This window comes from Rissa tridactyla, chromosome 3, assembly GCF_028500815.1.
Source record: "Rissa tridactyla isolate bRisTri1 chromosome 3, bRisTri1.patW.cur.20221130, whole genome shotgun sequence".
Lineage (NCBI taxonomy): Eukaryota > Metazoa > Chordata > Aves > Charadriiformes > Laridae > Rissa > Rissa tridactyla.
The window spans coordinates 43,745,458-43,758,343 of NC_071468.1; the positions used below are offsets into that span (position 1 = coordinate 43,745,458).

The 12,886-nt window shown below is 36.2% G+C and overlaps 1 protein-coding gene across 4 annotated transcripts in view; it reads right to left on the reverse strand.

Annotated features, from left to right (window-relative positions):
• The window catches only part of RYR2 (ryanodine receptor 2), a 427,534-nt gene that overhangs the window by 242,868 nt on the left and 171,780 nt on the right, over positions 1-12,886 (reverse strand). For all 4 annotated transcript variants that reach the window (XM_054193733.1, XM_054193732.1, XM_054193731.1 and 1 more), the window contains exons 6-8: positions 9,858-9,932; positions 9,038-9,116; positions 7,822-7,934 (exon numbers count right to left, since the gene is read on the reverse strand). In XM_054193733.1, the coding sequence (XP_054049708.1) occupies positions 7,822-7,934; positions 9,038-9,116; positions 9,858-9,932 (267 nt within the window). The remainder of the gene's footprint in view (positions 1-7,821; positions 7,935-9,037; positions 9,117-9,857; positions 9,933-12,886) is intronic.

Genomic DNA, 12,886 nt, shown 5'->3' on the forward strand with positions numbered 1-12,886 from the left:
AGTAGATGCACTGTCTTTAGAACCAAAAGATAACCACGTGTTATCTTCCTTCTTATCAGGTGTCATTTCTATAGAATTTATTACCTGAGACAGTGAAAAAATATTCTGTAACACCACATATTCTATTGACACTGTCAAAATAAATGAAAATATTCAGTCACAGGAAGGGAGATATTGTAAAGAACTAGAAGTAATAACTGCATCTGAATAAAGCTTTTATATCAGTAGTTTTTTGTGTTTACATCTAAAAGTGGCAATACATTCATATTCATTGAAAACATCCATAAATATGGCTAAACTTACGCTGCAGAACAAAAAAAAAATAAAAAATCATTATTTAAGTTTTGACGCAAAGTAGGCAAAGCCCAGGAAATTTCAGATGGGTTTAAAGCTCCACAAAATCCTGATTTCTTTGCATTTCTCTGAAGTGGTTTAAACAGTTGGCAAGCAAATCCACAAGCAAAGAGAATTTTTCCATTGATACAAACAGAGAATTGCCAGCATAAACGTATCATCAGCAAAGGCAAAGTAGTAGCTAAAACCCACTAGTCCACACCACAGGAGGTAATTCCAGATACATGTCAAGAAAGTGTAAGGATCGCACAGGGTAGATGGGGGTAGTCTGCATTCCCACTCTTTACATCAGCTTTCCGTCTGCGCTATAACCACAAACAGCCTTAAACACATCATCTACTATGCTTCTAAATGATTATCATTTAGTATGATTAGACACAAGAGCTTTCATTAACAAAATATTAATTTTACAGAAGCAAGCATCAAATATTAGGAAATAACAAACAAAGTAGCCCATGGAAAAAGAATGGCTTCTGGTGAATGCATGATATTATGGTCTTCAATGTCATGATCCTGTACAATTTTTTCCCCGAGTGCTGCCTCATTGTATATATAGGATAAAGAAGCTCAACTTCATGAACAGCTGCTCAGTGCTTTGTTTTCTCCTCAATCTTCTGTCTGCAGCCTCATGCTTTATTCAATACAGTCAATTCTTCAAAGCTTTGAAAAGGGAATTATTAATTTCCTCATAGGCTTTTCTCTTGCTACCAACAATTACAAGCATTTCATGAAACACAGCAAATATTAATGAATTCGTTTTCTCAAGATCCCAAAGGAGTAGCATTATAGCCCATTTTCCAATGGAGAGTGGAGGTACACAAATTACACTAAGAAATTTTCATTAATCTAGGATGCCCAAATTGAGGTGACAAGGATCTGTTTAATTCCCCCTGTAGACCGCATTATATGCAGTTTTAAAGTTCAAGGCACATCTTCCATTCACCTCAGTTGCTGGTATGAAGACAGGGCAACTCTGGGACCTCAGCCTCCAGCAGAAGGAGGAAGACCTTAGAGTTCGGGTACGGAATATTCCTGGTAAGGGATGAAGAGTTAGTGACCTCTTGGAGGCAAGCCTAGTATAAACGATGACCTGCTCAGCACATTCCACAGTAGAGTCTAGTACAAAATCTAATTCTCCAGGAAAATAACTAATTAAGCATCATACCACCTATCCCACACCTGCAATTCCCAGCTTGAAATTTCATCTTCAAAGTTGCTTCATTCCACGCCCTTTCTGCTACTCAGCCCTGGCACGTCTATATCAGCACTCAGATAATGTTCCATAAAAAAGCCAGTGTGACTGTATATCTAAGAGATTTCATAAAAACATATCAGTGCATAATTTTTGCATTTTCTAATGCCTGTGGTTTTTCAAAATTCAATAAAATTATTTTTGTGCTATAATTTATATGTAATTTTCCTGTATTTAATAAAAAAAGGCAAAAAAGCCCCCACAGTTGCAGTAGGTGGCAACACGCTGACACCCACATGAATCACAGGTACAGAAGGAAAATTTAAACCATTTTTTAGACATCTGCCACCTAATCTAATACAAAATCACCAACAGGACTAGGCTGTCAGCATACCATGGGTGACTGCTGTACCTTAATACACTGGGTATTCCTAGTGGGTTTCCTAGATAATTGCTGATAGCAGTTATCCAGCCTAATTGTTCCAGGCCTCACCCACTCTTCTCCATGAATCTTCATCCCAGTCCCATATCTCTCACCTACACAATCCAGCTTCCCAACCCAATTACAGCCTACTTTATCACCCAGAATTAGGACCTCCTCCTGCTTCCAAAGGTTCTCCTCAGATCTACAAAGCCTCAGCATGGCCTTTTGTTTTTTTAGCTTGCTCAACTTCTTCCTTCTCATGTCAGCCAGCATTAGACTTTCTTATTTCTCAGCCTCAGACTTTGCCCTCTCTGGATCTTTGTCCAGTGGTTTGGTTCTCCCCAGCCAGCCCACTTCTCTATAGACCTTTCTCGTCATCCTTCATTCTCAGTCCCACTCCACTGGTTCTTCTATCAATTCTCCTTGCCAAAACAGCACAAGTTTTCTGCCCCAGATTTCTAACACAACTTTAACCAGCAGGTGCCCACTCACCCCTTGCACCAGCTTCTTGTCCCAGATGATTTGTTAGTCCCTTACTGCCTGCAGCTGCCAATCTTTCCAGCCAGTCATCAAGTCCCACTCAGTTTCCCTCCTTCCCACTTCAGTCCCAGACTCCTGTCCCTGCTACATCACCTGCCTTTTGTTCCTTCTACTTTCTCATAGCTTCCTCCTCCACATATCTCAAATGACAGCAGATCACCGGCAGCACATAAAACATTGAGTTCTCAGCTGTCAGTACAAGTGCCTGACTTCATCCCTGCCTTGAGCCACCCATTACAAGGAATATCTGGTTCCACCAGGGTTGGGTGAATTTAATTATTCACTGTAGAGGGAGTTTAATCAGTTCATTAACATACAAGAGATGCACGAAATCTAGCTTCTGCAAAATAGACAAAGTCATAAGACTTTTAGCTACTAAAAGAAAATTTAAAAAACCTTCCCTGGGCACGATGAACGGACAGTATTTCAGGAGAATGTTTCTTTACTAAGTTTAAGCAAGGAGAGGCTTGTTACGTTTTTTTCCTTTTTCTGTTTTTGTTTTGTTTTTTAAAGTTAGCAAAAAGTACACCTGTGATATCAGAAACACCCTTTCTAATTTTCTGTGTTTTTTATAAAGCATGGGAGGCTCCACATTTTCAAGAAAATTATATGAATTTTCTCAGTGATGTGAAATTATTTTTTCCTCCCCTATCTTCAAGCTCAGTGACATCTGACCTCTTCTGGATGAACTAAAAAAAAAAATATTACCTCAGATAAATAAACCAAACAAACCAGAAATAGATGCTACTATTTCTAATAAGTAATGTTTTACATTACAAGCACTTGATTATAAGCCCTTGGAAACAGGATTTTAGAAGGCAGAGCAGCTTGACAACCTTAATTATCGGGAAGATCTACCAGCCTCCACAATAATATTTCAAATTGCATAAAGACTCTGTGGGAACCGCATTATGAGTGTAACAAGTGTAACAGAGCAGCTCAACACTACCTTGTTCCACTAATTTCAGGTTTGTTTATGCAGATTCAACTCATTTTTAAGAAAAACCTTTTTTACTATTTTTCAACAAAAAATGATGGAATTTTGAACTTACACAGAAGAATACAAAGTCCAACTAACTGAGTTTCATACTCTTAGGAAAAAAAAAAATGAAAGGGAGAAGAGAATAAAATTTTAAAGTTTAACAACCCCCCCAAAAAAATCCAAAAAAACAAACAAAACAAAACAAAAATAACCACAAACAAAACAAACAAAAAAACCCCAGAAAAACCAAAAACCTCACACTGCTGTGTTGCCTGGAACTCTTGCACCAATAAATGCTACACATATTTAGAAGCTGTTACAAGTATTTGATACTAAGTAAGATAGTTTAAACTAAGAGCTGAAAACAGACAATGTATTTGATGCAAGAAGATGCAGAGGGAGTGCCCTTCCAATACTCAGGAACCTGTCTTCCTGTTCAGGACAAATGACAGGTATCAACTCCACCTTTCAAATAATTTGATCTTATTTGGACGATATTATTTTTGAAAGGAAACTCTGTCAGCAGCACGATAGAAATCTTCAAGGAAAAGCTTACATTTCAAAGGAAAGTTTCCAATTATTTTCATATTAGTTTCCAGTAAAGGTCATTTAAGTCAAAGAGGAAAACCTCAAGGCTTGTTCACAGATTTGCATAATGCAGCTGCAGACCAGCATTACAGTCAGGACAGCAACCACATATATATCTCAGTGCAGAAACTGTTGCAGTATACCGAAATCTCTGCACCGTAAAGTTGGGATTTTTTTTCCTCTGTCCTGATTTCTTAGCTTGAATAACACTGACCTGATTGATACTAATTTTCACTGTTACCTCCATTATGTATTTTGTATTTCAACTTCACATCTAAGGAATTTTTCTTGAATTACGTTTAAAAGACTAAGTTACCAAAGGCTTCATGAATTTGAAAGGAATTACAATTAACTGAATTTCTAAACTATTGAAAATTGTCAATTTTAAAAGCAATCATGGTATGTAATTAACAACAGGGAAAGGCAAACCTCAGTATACCTGGATACCTGCTAATGTGTACAAGATGGGGAAACATGCTGGAAATATTACATCTGTTCATCGTCCTGCACTGCCTCAAGAAAGGAAACATCTCTGGCTTGAATGTGAATGGTGGCAATATTTACAGCCAAACGCCTTTTCACGCTATTCTAAGAGGGTTCAGCAGAGCCCAGTCCAGCAGGATCCTGGCAACAGCGCAGTTTGCGCATTATGCAACGCCTCAAGCGCATATGTAAGCGCTTTTCCTCAGAAATGCTACACAGAAAAATACACATCCAAAATCCCATTGTATAGGTAGGGATAGTGAGTGTCAGAGCAACTGAATGACATTGCTGTGAGGCAACAAAGAGCCAAAATCCACATCTCTGGACCTTTAGCTTACTATTTTAACACTGATCTTCCTATCAGTTTAGCACTTTTCACTGCAATTAAAAAGATGAGTCTTCAGGGCAAGAAAATAAAGTTAATTGTCCCAAAGCCTTTATTTGATGGAAAGCAGGGAAGGGGAACTACAGGATAGTGCTGACATTTTCTAAATACTTTAATAGTGGTTGTCAAACAAATTAGGTCTAAACACTAATCTACTGACTACACAGAGATCATAAAGTCACGAAGTCAATGGGAAAAAAAATTAAGTAATTGAGCTGCACTCAGACAGCTTGAAGACTAACCTTTGAAGCTGATGTAGTTCTGCCCTCCCCTTGTATTACCGAAATTAAACTAAGTTCTGACTACATTTTGAAAGAGCCACGGCCTGTGAATGAACCCTATTTATCTGTTATTTTTACATACACATCTTTGCCCCAGGATTGTTAACCTGTTTATCTTAATTTGGACATAATTAGCAAGTTGCTTGGAAAACACAGACCAATACTGTAATATAAAAAGGTGACATTTCAACCCTACTCCTAACAGCATATAGACAGAGAACACTTTGATAGAAAACTTACCTTTTCCTAAAGTTTTAACTGTAAGTACACAATGTACATAACCCTAACTCTCAGCATCCTGCTGAACATCACTATCTGTCAAGGGATGTACCTGAGGAACTCCTCAACCTTAGAAGAAGCGTTCCTCAAGCAGAGTCAGTAGAGCCTATTTGGTCTCCTTATCCAAGTGGATTCATAAAAATTTCAGCTCTCCACAGTCCTAACTATTGTAAAAGGTATCAGTTGCTACATTCCTTTAAGTGTTGTAGAAAATAGGGGCCATAACATGACACTGCACTCAAAATGAAAATACTGTGATTATTTTCAAAGGTACATTCTCTGAAGTTATCCTGTACACAGCCTAACAGATTATGACTAAAAGTTTAAAGATGGAGAGACAGCTTTCATGAAAAATATTCACTCATTGGTAACTGGCTAATTCAGTCTTTATCAACTGCTTTAATTTTCATAAAAGTGTCATTGCTTTATTTACAGTGCTAATATAATTACTGAGTAGGTAGCAAAAATACAAATATTTTTAATTGTGAAGCTACTTAGTTCACCAGCTCTTAATTTAGTCTGGAAAAACATCTGTTCATAAAAATTTGAGGGTGAGTGCATGTAAGAGCAAAATCAATTTGCTGAGTTCTTGTTCCTTCTCTACTATCAAACCAGAGCTGAATAACTGAAATAGGCTTAATAACTATTCATTAAAATCTAGCTGTAAACCATTTTAAGACTATAATACAGAGATCAAAATATCAAGAACATAGATCTGTGTCATTTCTCTCTACACTGAAAATATAACTTCTTTTAAGTATATTGATATTTTTCATGGAAGACACAGTATACACATTAACATCACATGTTGAGGAACGTCAGTCTGCGTTCAGCATCGTCTCTTGCTGTATAAAAGTACATACGAGAGCCTTAAGAATCAACAGTTACGGCACAAACAGTATAAAAGGCTGAGATGATTTACTAATTATAGGGCAGAAAGTAAGAATTCAGGCATATACCTACACAGAGACACAATACGCAGCAAAATTCAATGTCAGCAACCTAGTTCAGCTACTTGATACATTTCAAAAAATGTAATGTCTCTAAATAAAACCTTTTCATAAATTTGATTTCTCATTAATTTTGTCCACAAAAAGTTGCTTTTCCAATAAGTCCAATTACAATTCTCATTAAAGTAGTTATTAAAAATAATTTTAAAATGTAAAAGATGATCGGAAAGTTGTCAGAATACCTACTTACAAAAAATAACTCATTAAATGAGTTAGTGAGCTTCTAATTAGAAGTTACAATTATATTCTAATAATTATATTCTCATCTTTCTATGTGTTTCCAAAAGAAGGGAGAACATTTTCCATTTTATCAAAAAGAAAAAAAACAACTTTATTTTAACGTCTTATTAAACTTTTCACTTCTTTTTCTAAATACTGTAAAAAAACCACAAACTTTCAGAAATAATGTTTCATAGCATAAAACCAGAAGTGAATAATACAGAATAAACTTTAATGTTATATGCAGATCTGAGACAGTCCTGTTGACAAAGCTAAAAACACTTCCTCTTTAAAGATCCTTTTTTTAGCTGTAGCTACATTTGCCAAATTACTGGGGCTAATTTTACAGAAACTTCCAGCAGATTGATTTTCTTTTTATTTTCATCTTTTTCTTTTTACTTTCCCCCAGATATAACAGTTCAGGTGCTTGCAACACCAAGAACACAAAAAAAAAAATTAATCTTGAAGTGCTGAAGAATTTCATTACAGAACAAACGGGAAATACTTCAATGAGGAAGAAAGTTTTTTAAACCAGTGATAGAAAGCAACTACCACAGCAAGTTTTAAAATACTTAAATTATATTAAGTATTTTAATTATATTTAATTATAACACGTCAGTAGCTGTATGTATTACACTGTACATAATCCTTAAGAAAATCTGGACCTTTTAAAGCCCACAAAATGCTATGTACTTAAGTGAAACATTCCAAAATTTTGGTACAAAATTTTAATTCATATATGATAGTGCTGTTACCCTCTGAACACTCAGAGGAACTCTAAGCAACTCAATTATGCAATTTGGACAGATTTCTTTTTTCTGTATTTTCTTTTTTTCCTCACTACTAAATTTTTCAACTTCTATTCCATTATTAAAATGAACATAAATTAGATTGGTCACATATCAACATCACAATTTCCAGAGCTTCAGTGTCTTTGTTTGCAAAATGGTATCAAATACCATTTTAAACACCTTAAGGTATACATTTGTGGAGATGAAAATGTAAACCAGACTTTAGTATAACACTTTTATTAACTGTTTTTTCTGTCGAGGAAGCACTGTACAGATATTTTTACAAAACTTACCAAATATCTTTCTGAAGAGACACTGACTAAAATAAGATCATCTCCAACACGCACTTTTTCTCCTTCTGATCGTTGCTTGGAAGCAGGATGGATAGTCCACCAGCATGCCTCACCTATATCATTATTGAGTAACAGCAGAGAAAGAAATTAGAAAGAAAATGCCCAACGTTATTGCCATTACTTTCACATTTATCTCAATCCTAAAATTCTGACCCAGTTTTCAGTCGGGTAAACCAAGTGTCCAAGTGTTTTCAATAACTAATACCATTCCTGCACCTCCTTGTCAGAAACTCAGCTAAAATAATATACACATGCAGAAGACAGCAAGGCCTCTGGAACACTGATTCCAGAATTGAGTGAGGAAGTGGCTCTCTGTGTTCTCTAGGCAACCTCGTCCAGATTGCTTTTGCCAAAGAGCTTCCTCATCACTTTTGTTCCAGGTTCTGGGAAAGACATTGAAGAATATTCCTCTGAGAATTACAACAAAGAAGTAGAGCAACCCATCACTAAGGGCAATAAAAATAAGCATCTACAATATTGCTTAAAATAATATTTGAAAGATCTCATAAATCCAAATTCAATTATGTTCTTACACTTCTAATGCCTGATCGTGTTTCTAATGCACCAAGTATTAAAGTCACAAATTTTGTTCCCACAATAAACCTTGCTTTCAGATATACTTTTTGAACAAAAAGCATGCTTTTCAGAAAAAAATCTCTTTGATCTTGGGACTGTTCAATTGTTGCTGTTATTACTCCTAGCTACAGCAAGGCTTTAAAAAACAAGGAAACTTCATATTTCTAATTAAAAAATTACACCAAAGTGATGGTATTGTAAGAAGCTATATCAATGTTTAAAATACAAATAAACCCAAGTCACCAGCAGTTCTAAAAACTTTAATAGAATCTTTATTTAAAATAATACAAGTTTAAAAAAAAACCTTTCAGCAGAAGGCTTCTAAAGGAATAACAACCAGGGAATATTCCTTTACTTATATTCAGTATTATAAATTTATATTTAAATATCAATAGACGTGTTTATATCTCATAATCTATTAGAAAATGTAAAGATAAGATACTGAACGTGTAAAAAACAGAAATATTAATCCTTAAAATATTCTTAATTTTTATGTGATTTATATGTATTTATAGGTCTCCATTCTGATTTTTAGACTAAAAGTATTCTTCATTACATAGTCTTTCAAACTAGTGTTTACCTGTTGTATCCTCTTGCAATCCTACATCAAATGCCAGCTTATCCATTGAAGATCGAGATGTGGAGAGGCAGCACAGATACTATCAAAAGAAAAAAGCATGCATTACTAGTTCTGTTCATGTCTGATAATCCACTGAAATAGAAAAACTCATCAACCTACCAACACAGGATTAACTATTCTTAAATTATCCTCACTAGTCACTATCAAGAACATATATACCAGGTGAACTGAATGGCATTCAAGAGGACTTGACAAAGATATATGTTCTAAAATATCCTCTCAGTCTATCCAGGCTATCTTTCCACTGAGACGGGAATAGTAAGAGTGGAAATAAAGGAGCTGGTTGCATTGAAGTTCAGCTTCACTTGTAGTTAAGGAGTTTGGAACGCGTATAATACATCAAGGAATTGAAGAGTAAGGCTTCTGTCCAAACTATGTGCAAGAAGGAATTTCCTTTTCCACCCAGTCTACAGCATACGTTTAGGTTGCCAGCCAGATGCCAGTTGTGGATTCAGTCACAGCTTATGCAATATCCAAGGGAAAAGAAATGAGAAATCACCAACTCAGAATAGACTGACACACAGAGAACTCATAACTATGGAGCCAGACTTAGTTTTAGCGCTTACCCAGCCATAACCAGCTTGGCTTTGTATTTCCAAGCATCTACCCTTCAAAAAGGTTTCCATTAACCGCAGGTAAAATGTCTCTTTCATGTGAATAATTCTCCAGATATCAGTAAATGGCAATAGTCTGGGCACTTTGAAACACAACTTTCATACAAAAAAGAAATCATTGCTGCTATCAAACTCCTGTTACATACCATGCCGCTGTAGGAATGGCGCAGCAGGATTGCATGCCCATAGAGCAGTGTTCGATGGCCGCCACCTTGTGCAGACTGAAAGATAAAGAGAAATGATATACTGGTATGTTGTAATAAACATTGGGCCTTTTGAGAAAAAGAAAAAGAAAAAAAAATTCTCATAAATTTCTGGACAATCTGTATTTGCCTTGTGACAGAGAAGGCCATTTCTTGATAAAACCCTATTCAGGGATTAGTTCAAGAAGGCAGTTTTATTAATGTGTTCTCTTTAGTTTTGATTGGCTCTTAATACATTGACCTTTTAAGTCCTTGGGACAGATCTAAGGTAGAATTTGGACAGGGGAATCTAGAAGCTACTGACTTTTTCTATTAGAAGTGCTCGATTCACTGATGAGGAAAAATGGTGTACTTTGTACTGTCACCAATTTGGTATGAATTTTGGGGCCTACAAGAAAGCTGGGGAGGGGTTGTTTGCAAGGGCATGTAGCGATAGGACGAGGGGCAATGGTTTTAAACTAGAGCAGGGCAGGTTTAGATTAGACATTAGGAAGAAGTTCTTCACCATGAGGGTGGTGAGACACTGGAACAGGTTGCCCAGAGAGGTGGTGGAGGGCCCACCCCTGGAGACATTCAAGGCCAGGCTGGATGAGGCTCTGGGCAACCTGATCTAGTTGAAGATGTTCCTGCTTACTGCAGGGGGGTTGGACTAGATGACCTTTAAAGGTCCCTTCCAACCCAACACATCCTATGATTCTATGAAAATATATTTCAGAAGCTTGAATCCTCCTTCTTTGGGCTGAAAGCAGGTGGTCTCTAGAGAAGAGCAGTTTTGATGTGTGTCGCGGCATCCTCTAAACCCTTACGTGTTGTTACATCTCTCCATATTCACCCATTTTCCTTCCAAATTATAGACTTTTGTATACAGAAGGTATTCAGAGGGAGCTTCTGGAGTATTGTTCCTGTTTTACCAGGAAGTATTAATGATATGTCAACCACATTGAAGATCATCAGCCTCCAGACTGCTTGCCCCCACAGTGTTTAAACACTATCAGACAGAGTTCGTTATCTGCTAGGCCAGGAAAGTGCTCAACGACATCCAAGCTAACTCAACAGGACATGGGGGTTCTGAAAATTTGAAAATCATGCCCGAGTAAATGTTCCTCTTCAGAAATGCAGCATAAATCTTGAGTGAAAGAAAATTAAAGCAATAAAATTCACTTTTATCCCAAGAAACTGCAACCATTTTTTTCACAGTATTTTCGTTACAGTTCCATTACAGTTTAATCAGTTTAACCACTGATGAAAGAATAAATAAATCTTGTTAAACCATGAGCAACCTTCCAACTTCTGCTGAAGATTTATTAATTCCTTAAGACCGAAATGTGGCTGACTGCCGTTGGTCAGGAGCAGAGACTGTCAGGCAAGACACTGTCAAGAGCGTAAGTCCATATTCCTCTGACAGAACATCTCACATAACATTGTGCACATCACAGCCTTCACGCAGTATCAATAAATACATATTTTTGAGTCTATAAGTGTGACAACTCTGTAAGCAGCATTATTATTTCATATAGGACTCCTAATTTAATTCCTTATATACAGCATTTATACCCTTTCTTTTATCACAGTAAACTGACCTTCTGTTTGACTGGAACATCAGATTCATTACAGAATAAATTGGAAACAATCATACTATGTTATCTCTCTGGCAGCTTCATTTTAGTGCTGAAGATCAATTTAACTGAATCGCTATGGTGGCAACTCTCAATTATTTCCCCTCCTCATTTACTGGTTGTCCTTCCTTATCTCTTATCCATTAGCATAATATTTGTTGATCTTTGAGTTACTTGGTCAGGGAAAAAAAAAAAAAGAAAAGATGAATAGGTGGCGAAAAAAGCAAGCACTTCAAAAAATAATAATTTTAGCACTTTTAAGAAACTGCCAGGAATTTCTGGCTTTTATCTTTATTGAGAAGAGAGCATCTTGGTAGACACAAGGTATATTTTGACTTTGAACAAACTGCATAGCAGTCAAAATGCAGGGAGGCACGTTCAATAATCTCTCTGAAAGCCTGAATGACATGAATTTTTATTAAGAAAGAATAAAAGTCACGGTCTTTGTCACAGACACAGTCTTGCCAGTAAGACATGAAGATTTAGCTTTGAACTACCACTTTTTCCAAAAGCACAATGAAAGAACGAGACATTTGATAATGTCAGGCCCATTGTGCCAAAGATGAATGCTGAATATCTGCTGTTCATCACACTGGGGAATAACTGCTGTGAATTCAGTGCCTTTCCAACATTTCAGATTTGCCTGGAAGCTTTACCAACTGCAGGCATAGCTACGCAACCAATGAAGTCACTAATATGGACAAAAGTTTGACATTTCAATGATATTTTTGTAAAAATTATTATGTCTCACTAGCCATAAACTTGGTATCTAACATATAGATTTGGTTGCCTGTTGTACAAAAGATGAGAGGAACAGTGTGATCAACAGAATCCCAGCTATGTTAGCTTGCCCTTGTTTCAGCCATATTGATTTGTCTGTCGAGCACCAATTTTATTAAATGCCCATTTGAAGCCAAACAGGAGAAAAAAATAAAAAAAAAATTCAATCAATTTTGTGAAAAATGGGACAGTGTTTTTTTGGATAATTTTTCACAGGACAATTTAAGCAATTCTTTTTAACCAAAATTATTTTGCCCATTAAAAAAAATGCAAGCAAGTTTGCCATTTCTGTTTTAGACAGAAAACAAAAAGTTGCAAAACACATTTCAAGCATTTTCCACTTAAAGGTTTATGAGAGGTAATTATAATCAAGCCATCCACATGGAGAGAAAGTTAAAACATGAAACACAGAAAAATACAGGAGAGCCTGGAAGAGAAACCTGGTACTATGAAACTGCCTACCATTTTGGAGTCTGCCTCCCAGGAAATGTACATACCTATAAGTTCATTTCCAATTTTTAAAGGCTCGTTTCATAACTAAACACTCAGCTTTTATCTTTATGTCAGAAACTGCAT